At 40.0% G+C, this 14,260-nt stretch overlaps 1 protein-coding gene across 5 annotated transcripts; it reads left to right on the top strand.

Moving 5' to 3' along the window:
* Positions 1-2,210: 2,210 nt before the first annotated feature.
* LOC148849650 (transmembrane protein, putative (DUF677)) lies at positions 2,211-12,645 on the top strand. 5 transcript variants are annotated; one of them, XM_088950448.1, is made up of 2 exons: positions 2,211-3,543; positions 10,643-11,031. In XM_088950448.1, the coding sequence occupies exons 1-2, from the start codon at positions 2,478-2,480 to the stop codon at positions 10,663-10,665; spliced, it is 1,089 nt and encodes a 362-aa protein (XP_088806574.1). In that variant the 5' UTR covers positions 2,211-2,477; the 3' UTR covers positions 10,666-11,031. The 5 variants fall into 5 exon arrangements, with proteins under 5 accessions (XP_088806574.1, XP_088806575.1, XP_088806573.1 ...); XM_088950449.1 differs by having other exon boundaries at positions 2,225-3,505; XM_088950447.1 differs by lacking the exon at positions 10,643-11,031 and adding an exon at positions 12,043-12,645 and having other exon boundaries at positions 2,240-3,505.
* Positions 12,646-14,260: the final 1,615 nt, after the last annotated feature.

The raw sequence follows: 14,260 nt of genomic DNA, 5'->3' as shown, positions 1-14,260 counted from the left end.
GATTGACACACCGCCGTTGCTGCAACTTTCAACGACATGCCTTCCTTTCACCCTCTTCCTTCCCCCCCCCCCCCCTCTCTCTCTCTCTCTCTCTCTCCATCGAACTGAAACAATGACCGAAAACTTCACTGTTCACCTTCATCTCCTTCGACCTCAGAAACCGAGCAACCTAGCGACGACTTCTCCCCCGAACTCCTCTTTCCATCTTCTCACACCCTCTCTCTTCTCGACTGTCTCTCTCCCCTAATGAGCTAATACCCGAGAATATACACTGTCCCCCTCCTACCTCACGACATAGTGAAGCAGTGGCGATGAAACCTCTTCCCTTCAATCTCTCCCCAATTTCTCTCTCACATTCTCTCCTATATTCTTCATTTCCATTTCTCTCTCTTTCTCTCTCTCTCTATGAGCTAAAATAAGATCCCTGGTCACTGTTCATTGTGTTCTTAACAAAAATAGAGGAATCATTGTGACAACACTCCTTTTATTCCCACCCACCTCTGGCGAGAACTCACTGATTTTATGTTTTTCTTTTATTCCGTCATTGTTGCTCTCCCACTCTTTACCATCTTCTGGCGACAAAACACGCAATTTGCCAAACATCATCATCGGAATTGTTCATTAGTTGGGTTTTATTTTAAAATTTGAAGAATAGTAGATGGCAAATTTGATATTTTGTTTCTTTCCATTAGACATGCCAATTTTTAGAAACAAATACTAGGATAGTTTAAAAAATGGAATTATAGCAGATAAGGTCAACTTTTGGCCCTTAATATCAATAAAAGTATTATATTTATAAAAAAATTCAAAAATATGTTAACTTTTTAAAAATAATATTAATAAAGGGCAAAAACACAATTCATCTTCTTCCTCTTGCAATCCATTCATAGGCATTGCCGTTTGCCGTTGCCTCTGACAATGCCTCTGCCAATTTTTGCCACCTCTGCCTCCACCTTCAGCAACGTTGCAGGAGGTGGGTGGCACTGGTGGTCATTCCTTTGCCCACGCTGCCACCTCCACCTCCGTCTCCAGCAACGTTGCCGAAGGTGGGTGGAGACAATGCTAGTGGGCGGAGGTGGCAGCATAGGGTAGAAGAATGACCACCAGCATTGCCATCGCCCACCTCTGGCAACATTGCCGGAGATAGAGGTAGAGGCGGCGGCGTTGGGTAGAAGAATGACCACCAGCGCCGTTGTCGCCACTTCTGCCTCCGCTCACCTTGGATAAAACTGCTGGAGGCATTGCTGGAGGTGGCGGCACTGATGAATAGATTGCAGGAGGAAGAAGATGAATAATATTTTTGCCCTTAATTGATATTGTTTTTAAAAAGTTAACATATTTTTGAAAATTTTTAGATATATTATTTTTATTGATATTAAGGGCAAAAAATTACCCTTATTTACTATAATCCCTTAAGAAATTTATCTTTGTTTTATTTATTATTTAACGGATTGAAAATGAGAACACTATCATCGTACATTTTTTAATGATATTTTTATGTTTAAATCGGACCCAAAAGGCTTTTTCATTAAATTTAGGGTGATGAGAGTAAAAAATCCTCAAAAGTCAAAACAACCTATTTATCATTTTTTTTTCTTTTCTTGTAATTAGACCTGTTCATGGGCCGGGCTGGGCTCAGGTCGGGCTTTTACTCATCATTAATGAAAATATGCTAGGCCCGAGCCCGAGCCTGGCTCAACCAATGGGCCTATAATTTGGGCCCGAGCCTGGCCTTGATAAAAAGACCGAAGCCTGAGCCCGAGCCCAAAGCCTGAACTAATAAAAAAAATTACAGTATTCCCTATTCAAATTAGAATTACAAATTTAGATGGTTTTTTTTCCTATTTAAATGAACAATGGGCCTAAAATATGGTTTTTTTCCCTTTCTTTTACGTTTTAAAACTTTTAAATCAAAAAATTTATTCAAATGGACATAATCACATAACCCATTTTAGGTCGGGCCGAGTTGGGTTATTTTAATAAAACCCGAGCCCGGTTCCAATTTATTACGGGCCGGGTTTTTTGGCCCGAGTATAAGCCCGCGGGCCTATGTTCAAACCCGTCCGGGGGCGGGGCTGGGCCCGGCCCATGAACAGGTCTACTCGTAATGCATTCAAAACCCAGTAATGGAATGGGAGAATGACGGTTCAGCCCAGGTTGAGAACGGAATTGGGTCGGGTTGGGATCAGTGATTTCGGAAAAAAAACAACGTCACGAAAACAACGCCTTGAGCAGAGCCGCTCACGCTGTGCTCACTTCTCTCCCTCTCTCTCTTAACACTCAACCGAGCGCGACTGCGCGGTCGATATTGTTCATTTGCTTCATCCCCAGTTCCCCACCACAGCCCATCATCATCAGTGCGAATCAATCTGTCCATTGTATTTTATTGGTCACTTGTTCTACTTATTGCGCCGCCGATGCTTTAAGCTTGCAACTTCTGTCTTCTAAATTGTTAATGACGTTGGTACGTATATACGATGGCGATTGAAACCCTAGATGCTTCAAGAGAGGAAGTGCAAATATTCAGCGCGCAACCATCACCCACAGTCAACCTCACCAGCGAATACATCCTCTCACTCCAAACCAATTCCTACAACGAGATATGGTCCAAGATTCACGTCCAAGATGGTTCCCGGGTGGAGTGCGTGCAGCAGGAAGAACCGGTCTCATCATCCCACATCGTGGCACAGCTCCTCCAGCCGGACCGGGCCTCCGTCGAGGAGGCCCTCCACCGGGCCAGGCCCAGCAACCTTACTAAACTAGTCTCCGCCTACTTCGACAACAGCGAACACACCTCCCATTTGTGCCTTCTCCTTCAGCGTAGCATCGATCTCGCCCGCTCCCATTACGCCCCTCTGGGCGACCTCATTGATATCCTTCCTTTAAGCTCTTCTGAGTGCGGATCACTCAGTCAAGCTCAGTGTGACTGGGCCTTCGGCATTTTGCGGAATTTCAACAGTCTCGAGAATCCCTTTCCCCACCCCAACTCTGATAACTTCCGTAGCATGCGTCATTGCTTCTCTCAGCTCAAGCTGCAGCTTGATTGCCATCTCCACAAATCCCGCAGGAAGGTCCGCCTCATTCGCCGAGCCACAACCGGGTCGGCTCTCTGCCTCATCGGCACAACCATTGGTGTTGTCCTAGCGGCCGTGGTGATTGCTGCTCATGCCTTCGCCGCCCTTGTTGCTGGAGCTCTATTTGTCTTGCTCCCGAACAAAGTTACTAAGAAGGAGCTCAAGCATATTGCCCAGCTAGATGCTACTGCCAAGGGGACTTTCGTCCTGAACAACTTCGTTGACACCATCGACCGCCTCGTTGCCCGCTTGCACGCAGCGATTGAGAGCGACAAGTTTCTTATCAGCCTGGGTTTGGAGAGGGGGAAGGACAGTTTCCTTATTCAGGAGGTGGTGAAGCAACTTCGCAAGAACCAACCTAATTTTCTTCACCAGCTCAATGACCTCGAAGAACATCTCTGCCTTTTCTTCACCACCATCAACAAGGCTAGGTATAGCCTCCTGCAAGAGATCCATCTCGACCAGTCTAGTAACTCCTGACTTACTCATATACTAATTGTTTTTCCCTATTTTTTTTATTTCATTTTTACTTTATACCGAAGATTATATTGAATAATCGATTTAGGCTTTTTGAAGAATACATGGTTATTTTCTCTATGTGGGTTTTGCTACTTCTATACCCAAAAAACCAGTGATGGAGGGCCAAAAAATTGCTAAAAAAGAGAGGATTCTGTTATGGCTCAATTCCATTCATGGGCCTACTAGAAGCTAATTTCATGAAGCAATTTCTGTGGATGTAGCTTATTAACTCAGCCCTTTGTTTCATAAAGATCAGTTCAGCCTTTTTAGCTATCAAGTCTGCAAAAACCTCCCATGTTGGAAAATTGGAAGAAAATAAAATTTTCCATTGGAAGTTAACAGGTAATTATCTTAGTTGTCAAGTGTATTATTGAGTTGTCTTTTAGGCTATTTCCTCTTTTGAGTTTAGTTAGGAATACAGTTAGACGTTAGGAAATACTTGGGGATTTAGAAGATATTTGAATATAGTTTGTTTCTTTTCATTTTTAGCTTAGAAGTCAATATTCGTTGTAATAACCATATTCTACCCTATGAGTATAAATGGGATGGAAACCTTTGTAAGGTGAGGAAGTGAAGGAAATGCATTTAGTGATCAGGTTTGCTTCTTTTAAAGGTCATCTTTTAAAGGATCTCTAAACTATAATTCTATTTTAAAGATCACCATCACCACCTAACCCTTGTTCCAACCATATGAGGTTGGCTACATTAATCCTGTTTCTCCATTCCGACCTGTTTAGTGCCATCTCCAGTTAAATTATGAGTGCTTAAATCCAATGTTGTAAGACTCAGACTGGACCATATGGTCGAACCATCAAACCTGGGAACCAGAAGCCATTCTTTTTTTTTTTTTTAATCCTAGTTTTCAGATTTCTGGAAAACCGGTAGAATTGGTCAAAACCCAACAGAACCATTGAAAACTGGCTGGGTTTTAATGATTCGACTGGTTCAACAACCCGCCCAGGTCACTAAATCACCAGAAACTTAAAATGCTAATAGTTGGATTTGAACTCATGACCTATTAATTATAAAGAGATATCTATGTATTTTGAGTAAAACATGAATGATGAGACTTGAACCCTAGTCATTTGTAGCCAAAAACAAGCAAACATCTAACCAACACTTATGCATGCGTTATAAATTACAAAAATAATTATATAGCATTTCTATGACTCATGATCAAACCATTTGGCCCATGACCCAACAAGCATTCCAGTTTTATGTCTGGTCCAACTCTTACAACACTGCTTAAGTTAGTTCTTGCTACTTCAACCCATGTCAATTTTCGTTTTCCCCTAGCCTTTCTAGCTCCTTAAACTTGCAATAAATTGCTTTTTTTTTTTTCCGGGTGTTGCAGATAGTCTTCTATTGATGTGGCCAAACCATATTTAGTCTACTTTCTCTCTCTCTCTCTCTCTCTCTCTCTCTCTTTTTACTTTTTTATTTTTTTATCAGTGTCTACTTTCTCATTTTTGTCACCTTTTGGAACTACTACTATGTTCCTTCAAATGACCATTTGTATAATCCTATCTTTTTTTTTTAGTTTTTCCACTCATCCATCTCAACATACACAAATTTTTCACACTTGCTTTTTTGGGCATTTTGTTTTATGACTATCCAACACTCATTTTCTCTTTCTTTTTTTTTTCCTTTCTAACCTGCTCACATAAGTGATGCAGGAGCTGGAGAGTCAAAATTGCGATTTTATGAAATTTTATGTATTTCTGTATTTTTGGACAGAGGGGTATTTTTGTCATTTTTTTATAATTTTATGTAGGGAACAATGATAGGGTTTAATTTGTTTAGTTATAGTTTGTTTATATTTAAAATTTCAGAGTCGTTGCATAAGTAGGATTAGAGTTATTGAGTCTTCTTTGAATTGAAATAAGATATGACAACTTAGTTTGAGTCCTACTAGGATTATTGAGTCAAACAGTTTGACTCCTAAGACGATTATGAGTCTAACAGTTTGACTCCTAGGATTATTATGAGTTTAGGAGTCTATAGGTTTTACAAGAAACTACAACTCCTGAAAGCTAGACTCAAGATTTGGAATAAAGAGGTTTTGGTAGATTGGAGCAAAGGAAAGTGAAAATAAGTCAGAGAGTGCAGGAGCTAGATGGACTAGAAGCTGAAAGAAGGCTGGGGGAAGAGGGTAGGGTGGAAAGATGGAATTTGAAACAGGAACTGGAAGATCTTCTTAGGAAGGAGGAGATAAGTTGGAGGCAAAAATCCAGGTGCAAATGGCTAAAGGAAGGGGACTTCAATACAAGGTTTTTTCATTCGTTGGCAAATGGGAGGAGAAGGAAGAGTTCTGTTTCAAAATTGGAGTGGGATGGGCAATTGCTGACAAGGGAAGATGATATAGCTCAAGCTTTGGTTAATCACTTCAAATTAGTGTATGACAACCCAAGGACACCTAGTGAGAGTTTAGAGGACTTGGAGTGGAGGGTGGAAGATAGTGTCTTAATGGAATCTTTGGAAAGAAGATTTGAGGCCAAAGAAGTGAGAAATGCAATCTTCTCCATGGATCGAGCTAAAGCTCTCGGGCCTGATGGTTTTTCAACAGTCTTCTATCAAGATTGTTGGGAGATAATTAGAGAGGATTTGTTGGAGGCTTTTGAAGAGTTCTATGAGAGAGGCAATTTTAACTCAGGAGCAAATGCAACTTTTATTGCCTTGGTTCCTAAGAAGAATGACGCTCTCCAACCAAAGGATTTCAGGCCTATAAGCCTGGTGGGAAGCATGTATAAGATCATTTCTAAGGTCTTAGCGCTAAGATTAAAAAAGATCCTCCTGTCTCTAATCTCACCGTATCAAGGGGCCTTTGTAGAAGGAAGACAAATTGTAGATCAAATACTTATTGCCAATGAATGTGTTGAGGCGAAGAGGAGGAGAAAGGAAAAGGGGTTGGTTTGCAAATTGGATCTTGAAAAGGCTTATGACATGGTGGACTGGGATTTTTTACTAGAGGTTCTCAAGCGGAGAGGGTTTGGGGAGAGATGGTGCAGTTGGGTAAAGGGATGCATTTCTTCATGTCATTTCTCAATATTGGTGAATGGTGTAGCTAGGGGTTTCTTTTCTGCAAAGAGGGGTATTAGGCAAGGAGATCCATTGTCCCCATTCCTCTTTACCCTAGTAGCTGATGTGTTGAGTGCCATGATTTCGAGGGCCAATGCTAACAATTTGATAAGAGGTTGGAGGATTGGTAGGGAGGAGGTGGTGGTCACACACTTACAATTTGCTGATGACATCATCTTGTTTTGTGTCGGGGAGGAAGGGGAATTACGGAACTTAAAGAGTCTAGTGCTTCAATTTGAAAGGAAGTCCAATCTTACAGTGAATTGGGGAAAAAGTTGTGTGGCAGGGCTCAATCTAGGCGGAGAGGAGGTGGATTCCCTAGTTAGGATTTTGGGGTGTGAAGCCTTTATAATATTTGGGGCTACCACTAGGCGGGAACCCAATGGTTGAGGGTTTTTGGTACCCTGTAATTGAAAGATTCTCCAAGAGGTTAGCAAATTGGTAGAGGAATTACATCTCTTTAAGGGGTATGATAACCTTAATCAAGTCAACCTTAGCCAACTTGCTAGTTTATTTCCTTTGTTAGGTATGATGCCAATTCTAGTAACTTTGTTTTATTTTGGGAAGACACTTGGGTGGGGACTACTGCTCTAAAGGACCAATTCCCGTCTCTTTATTCTATTTCCCTTTACAAGGAAATAGTTCTCTCTCATTTTCTTCCATCTCCTATTTCACCTTCATCCTTAACTTGGGATTTTGGCTTTCGGAGAGGTTTGAGGGATGATGAACTAACAGTGTCTCAGATTTGTTGTCTCTTCTTGGCAGTGCCTTTTTGGACCCTCTTAGTTTGGATGTGAGATTATGGTCCCCTAATCCAAAAGGGTACTTCTCTTGTGCTTCTTTTTTCAAGTCCTTTTCCTCTTTCCCGAGTCAGTGGGGTTTTTCAACCAAGGAGATTTGGTTTAGACCTATTCCACCAAAAATTGTTATTTTCTGCTAGGAGGTGCTTTATAGAAAGATTAATACCTTGGACTGCTTGCAAAAGAAAAGACTTTTCATGTGTTTATCCCCTGACTGGTGTGTACTTTGCAGGGCTAATGGGGAGGATTGCTCCCATCTACTTGTATCTTGTTCCCTTTCTAGAGCCATTTGGAGTTGGATTTTTTCTTTGTTTGGGTGCAGGTGGAATTTGTCCATGGATTTAAGTCAGCTATTCGATCCTTCTTTTTTTGTGTGTCCTACAAAAAACGGAAAAATGATGTGGAGATGTATTAGAGCAGCCGCATTGTGGACAATTTGGGAAGAAAGGAATGCAAGAATATTCAAGGAAAAGGAAAGAAGCATTCAGGCTGTTGAGGATTGCATCTTAACTAGGGGCCATTCATTGGCTGAGAACTATGGACCTCTTTCATACTTTTTCCTTTGATGATTTTTGGAGAAATTGATTAGTGTTGGCTAGCAGCCATACAAGGAAGGACAGGGTTTCTGCAGTGTGGACCCCTCCACCTGAAGGATGGGTAAAGCTGAATTTTGATGGCAGCAGAAAAGGAAACCCAGGCCCATCGGGAATAGGAGAGATGCTAAGAGATACGGAGAGCAATATATTAGCCTTGTTTTCAGGTCTGTGGGATTAGGAGACTCTATTAGAGCTGAGATTTTGGTGGCGGTACAAGGTATTCAGATTGCAGAACAATTAGGAGTTCAGCGTCTGGTAGTTTAAGGAGACTCTCAAATTGTTGTGGGATGGTTGACAGATCCAACTTCAGCCATGTGGTGACACAAAGATTTATTAAGGAAAGTCAACTGGTTTACAAGAAATATGACAGTTACCTTTTGTTGGGAGGGAAGATCAGCAAACACTTTAGCGGATGGATTAGCTAAGCAGGGGGCTACTAGGGAACATTTATTTTGGGCTGCTTTGTAATTGTATTTATGACTAATTCTGTTTTTTATTTGATGTAATACTGCCCCGAAGAGGTAAAAGCTCGTGCCTCTTTTGAGTTCCCTGTACTGTCTTTTCTGAATTATAAATTATATCCATTCATAAAAAAAAAATACAAGAAGAGCAGGCATAGGGGGTGTATTCAGAAACAACCAAAGTAGTAGCCTTGTGTTCAGGAGTTGGGACCAATTGGCTTTGGAGACTCAGTTCAGGCTGAATAATTGGCTCTATTACAAGGAATGAGACTTGCAGTGCAACTCAAAATTAGGGAATAGGAAATTGAAGGAAGCTCACAACTAGTCATCAATTAGACCAAGAAAATCAATTCAGCCCCTTGGAAATACAGACATGCCTTCAGGGAAATTGATACCCTAGCAAAACTTATCAAAAAAAGAAATTGATACCCTATCAAAGAGGTTTAATTCTACTTTTAGCTGGGTAAGGACTGCCAACAGGATGGCAGATGTATTAGCAAAACAGGGAGTTGACAGGGCTCTCTTGTTTTGGGCAAAGTTGTAATATGATGTAATCTGGGGTGGGAGCCTTTTTACTTCTTCTTTTTTCAGGTGGCATCTGAAAGGGGGTAGGACTATGTGGAGATGCCTAAGGAATGCGGTATGCTGATCTCTATGGGAAGAAAGAAACTCTAGGATTTTCTCTGAAGTAGAGAGAAGTGCTGAAGAGCTGAGAGAAATGATCCATATAAGGGTGGTACAGTGGCTGAAATCATCAGAGCTGTTCACAGATTATACAGTGGATGATCTGTTAAGGAAATGAGGGGAGATTGCTAGATGTGCCAAGGTCAAAGCAGGACTGACCTTGTCTTGGATCCCTCCCCTCTCTGGTTTTTTTAAACTGAACTTTGATGGTAGTAGTAGAAGGAACCGTGGACATTCAGGGGTTGGGGGTGTGTTTAGGGATGAGAATGGGAATGTTTCAGCCCTGTTCTCAGGTCCAATTGGGGTGGGTGATTCTCTCTGAGCCAAGATTTGTGCAGTTATGGAAGGTGTCCAAAGAGCAAAGGAGATGAATATAAGAAGTCTTGTAATTGAAGGGGATTCAGAGGTGGTTGTAGGGTGGCTGAATAAAGACAATACTGGATTATGGAATTACAACAATGAAAAAAAGAGAAAGTTTATAGATGGCTGGTTAAAGACATGGAAATCAAGATCAGTTGGGTGAAGAGATCAGCTAACTCGTTTGCTGATGGGTTAAAGCAAGGGGTGGCGAGGAAATCTATGTTCTGGGATCAGTTGTAATTTTAACTTCATTTCTTGGGGGCTCAAGCCTCAGTTGGGGAGATAAGAAAGTTTATCTCCTTTGTAATTAATACTTCTGTTTGATTAATGAAATGTGTTATTGATAAATAAAAGGGGTGGGAAATTCATGAATTTTTAATGAAATATTTTTACTGATAAAAAATTGGCGGAAATGGACAGCTCTTGCAACTTTGTCAACATGTTCTTAGCCCTTTCTTCTCAATTGGAGGACTAGGTTTATGTGAATCAATAAGAAAAGACCAAACACAAGGAAAATAGGAAAAAAAAAAGGTAAAAGCCAAGAAAGAGGAAGAATAAAAGAACAGAATAATAGGGGTGCCAAATGAATGTGCAGTCTCCCCCTTACAGTGTTAATATATCAAACTTCTATACATAATGAGGACTCCTGGGATTTGGGTCAAAGAATAGGGCTTAAGGAAGCTGAAATGGGGACTGTTAATGAAATCCATTCTCTTTTGAGTTCTGTTTTCTTGGACCAGTCTTGCCCAGATAGCCATGTTTGGATGGCCTCTCCTTTTGGAGTGTTCTCCTGTAACTCTTTTTTCACTCACCTAGTCACACTTTGTCTTTTCCAGCCAAAGATGTGACGTAATCCTGTGCCTCCAAAAATTAGGTGTTTTTTTGCTGGGAAGCAACTCTTAATAAGCTTAACACTTGTGATGTGCTTTAGAAGAGAAGGCCTAATTGGTGTCTCTCCTCTCATGTTTGCATCGTTTGTTATACTTGTGGTGAGTCAGCTGCGCACCTACTAATCTCCATTCTTTTATTTCAAATATTTGGGATTGGTTTTCCTCCCTCATTGGTTGCAGATGGTCGCCTCCGCTTTCTGTAGCAACTTTGTTTAATGCAAGCCTCCTTCGTTAAAGAAGAGGGGAAGGGTCATGTGGAGAGACAGTAGAGCAGCAATACTGTGGACAGTTTGGGAAGAAAGAAATTGTTGAGATATTGGGCCGGACAGCTCTCTAGTTGCCCCTTCCTTTTTTTATCATTGTTGGACTTTAGTTGTTATGGACCTAATGCCCTTTTTATTTCTTTCATTGGTTTATTCTAGCAGCCACCCTACTGGGGGCATTCTCGTAATCTTTGCTTTTGTTATGTTTGATCTAATAAAACAGAGAAAGTAGCTGAGAGAGAGCTACGATCTCCTCTCTTCTTTGTTGTTTCAGGTTTATTTTCTACTATTTTTCTATTGATTAAACACACTGTTTTACAGCATTGACTATCAACTAAAATAATTGTATCTTCCAAGGATTAACCAAGTTGGAGGAATTGATTGAAAGCTATCATTAAAGTAACACATTAGGTGAAGATAAGTGAACTATTCAAGGATTTTTCAGTGCAAGAAATAATCAGGGGGTGGGAATGCAGCAACAAATACTTGACTATCAAGGCTGTGGTCCCGGACTTGGGCCCCTTCAAAGACTTAAGCTTAACTTTGATGGAAGTTCCATTTGGAAACCCAAAACCCTCAGGTATTGGGAGAGCTTTTAGGGATGGGGAAGGAAAGGTAGTAGCTTTATATTCCGATCCAATTGTAGTGGGAGATTCACTTGGAGCAAAACTTTTGGCCCTTTCCAAAGGTTCGAAATTGGCTAAACTGTTAAGGTTCCACTAGTGAGAGCTTTTAGTTCAGTTTATTGCTTTATTACATGTGTTATTGGGTATTTTTCTGTGTAACAGCCCTTGATCTTCATTATAGAATTAAGATAAATCATTAATTTGGTTGGAGGCTAAATTCTCTCAACTAATGAATAAACATGGATAGTTTATTCTGACAAGTTTGACACACTTGTATTGCCTTGTAAGGAGTGGTTTGTCTTAACCACTGGGGTCAGACTCAAGGTGTAAGTGTTGATGTTACCGAACTAGATCATTTTAGAGTATTCCTGGGGTTTATGATTGGTGGAATTTCTGGATATTGCACATGGCCTTAGACTTGATAATGATACTTACACCACCTTGTTTCTATGTTTAGTTTGATGTGGCTTGTCCCTGAGAGAATCTAAATAAGAGTCTTTATCTGAATGGTTAAACAGTTGGTTTCATAATCTTCATTTGTCCTCAGCCAAAACAGATAATGTATACTTAAAAGGTGATTACTGCATGGTGGTTAGCTCCGAACATCCATTTCTCATATTTGACCAAACATTATTCTTTTGACAATCAAAACTTTAGGTTACAGGATTACAGTCATTGTTGATCAAACCAGGTGTTGTCGCTCCATAGACCATCTGAGCCCCAGCTGCTTTCTGAAATCACCCAAAGCTGGACAAGGGAAACTCATAAACTGATGAACTGTCTTCCGCATTTGCTTGTGTGGAGACTACAGGAAAAAACATCTACATTTGCCCCTTACCCAAGCAGTAGCATTTATGCTTAGGTGATTTTTGTACAAGGATTTGATGCTCGCCTCTGCTGGAAGTTAAGAGTTAATCATATAGAATGGATGAGTTTTTTGAGCAATTGAAGGTTGGACTTGGCTGTTTAAATTATCAGGTTACAATACTAGCAAAGGCCAATTTTTCTCCTGTGTGAAACTGAAAGCCAATTATGTTCGCCACGTCTTGCTAAAAGATACTCATTTCAGCATCAGGTGTTTCGTTGGTGACTATGCCTCTAATTTCTTTTTCTAGCTTGGAAGGAAGATGGTAATGCTTGCAGCCCTCGTTGATTGTTTCCTGATGGATACAGTTTTCTTTGCCATGTAAAAAGCCGTTTTAAGAATGTCACATGCATAGCGAAATGTGAGGAGTCGATTAGTTTGAGTAATTAATAATTTAATATGCTTGGTATGTTTCCTTCTTGGGATTAATGCCCAATTTTCCAACAGCCTACATCCATGCCATCTGCATGAAAATAGACAGCATATTTACAGTGGACAAATAAATCCCCACATTATAATGGATGTAGAAGTTATTTTACACATTACAAAGAAATGAAAGATGCATCAAATATTCAAAGAAAATTCGGAATTAATAGAGGAATTGGGAGAGAAACTTCTATAATCTATTATCTTGGTAACTTTCTATTAAAGGCAACCCAAGGACAATGTCTAGCAGTGGATTTTTTTCTAGCAGAAGTAACTTGTTTCCTTTTTATACAAGAAATAGTTAATTTTAGGATAGGGTAAATTTCTTAAATTATCCCTAAGTTTTAGGAAATTGACTTATTCACCCCTACTGTTTAAAAGTTGATTTGAAAGTACTTCCAAGTTTTTTTACAGTGGATTAAATTCTGGTACAGTTAGCTCCATTAATGGAAAAATTGAAAAGATAATTTTACCCATCATTTTTTAAATTTTCAAAATGAAACATTTAAAATTTTTCAAATTAATCAATTACGATTTTGCTCTCAATTCTTGTTTTCTCTTTCCATCTCTGCTTTGTTGTAGTGAATGGAAGTTACAATGAGATCTTTCATATTTGCAAATTCAATCTCTAAGTCTCAATTCTCGCTTTCCCTCCATCTCCATGCTTTGTTGCAATGAATGAAAACTACAAATAGATTCGGTACAAGTGAGAGCTGGAGGAATTACAAACGCAGTCAACATCGAAAAAGCGGTACAAGCTGATTGGGAAAACTCCTTAAGAGTGACAGCATAGTTTAGAACCTTAGCAATCTGTAAAATATTGAAGTTGTTGAGAAGAGTATAGGGTCCCAATGTGATGAGAAAAGCCCATTAGAGGCATTGAGGCCATTATTAGAAGTTGGACAAAAGTAAAGATGAACAAATTTCTGACCAGATGCAATAGGGAAAGTGTATGTAACTTTGGAAGATCAATGTTTGTTTTTTCAATGTGGTTGCTTAATTGACTTCCTATAAAACTGATTGGTCGGTTCCTCCTCTGTTCATGGTTCATCCTCGGAGATGACAGAAAGTTGGGATTAAAAGACCTAAAATTGGTCCCATTAAAATGAAAATGACTATCGGAAAGACCCCAGTTTTGGATGTCGGTACTCTAGCCAAAATCTAGAGTGGAGAAATCAAGGCAGTTCCTGGAATCCATAGATTCACCACCAAAAGGTGCAGAGTTTGTTGATGGCAGAGTTTTGGAATTTGACTCAAGTAATTCTAGCAACTAGATACAGAAGCAATGTACCTTTACAGTTTAAGGAGGAGAATTCTTTAACATCCAAGACGGTTATCCAAACACGCCATTTCTATACGGTTCAAAAGGCAAAAATGGATTTTACAGTGGATTTCACCAAGCGAGGCTTGTTAGGAGCTTTTGCAGATGCACAGAGAGTGGCAGCAAATCTAGCACAGTAATAGAATTTTTGAAACAAAGCATTTATGCTTTGAGTTGTGACCCATACAAAACTCTTGCATATTATAACTTCCATGTCCAACCTTGTAGTTGTTGTTCATATGATTAGGCAAGCAAGATCACGCTAATAACAAAGAGTATGTATTTAGTGTTTATTCT

The sequence above is a fragment of the Nelumbo lutea genome, chromosome 6 (genome assembly GCF_056320005.1).
Source record: "Nelumbo lutea isolate HS-2025 chromosome 6, American lotus-T2T, whole genome shotgun sequence".
NCBI lineage: Eukaryota > Viridiplantae > Streptophyta > Magnoliopsida > Proteales > Nelumbonaceae > Nelumbo > Nelumbo lutea.
Note: the sequence above shows the minus strand (reverse complement) of the source record. Positions and strands in the feature narration are given on the sequence as shown.

Bases quoted from the DNA above. Each gene is read 5' to 3' on its own strand.
- LOC148849650 (XM_088950446.1), top strand. From the start codon at position 2,478: ATGGCGATTGAAACCCTAGATGCTTCAAGAGAGGAAGTGCAAATATTC. The intron at 3,544-12,008 runs GTAACTCCTGAC...TCAAAACTTTAG, and splicing joins GATCCATCTCGACCAGTCTA to GTTACAGGATTACAGTCATT.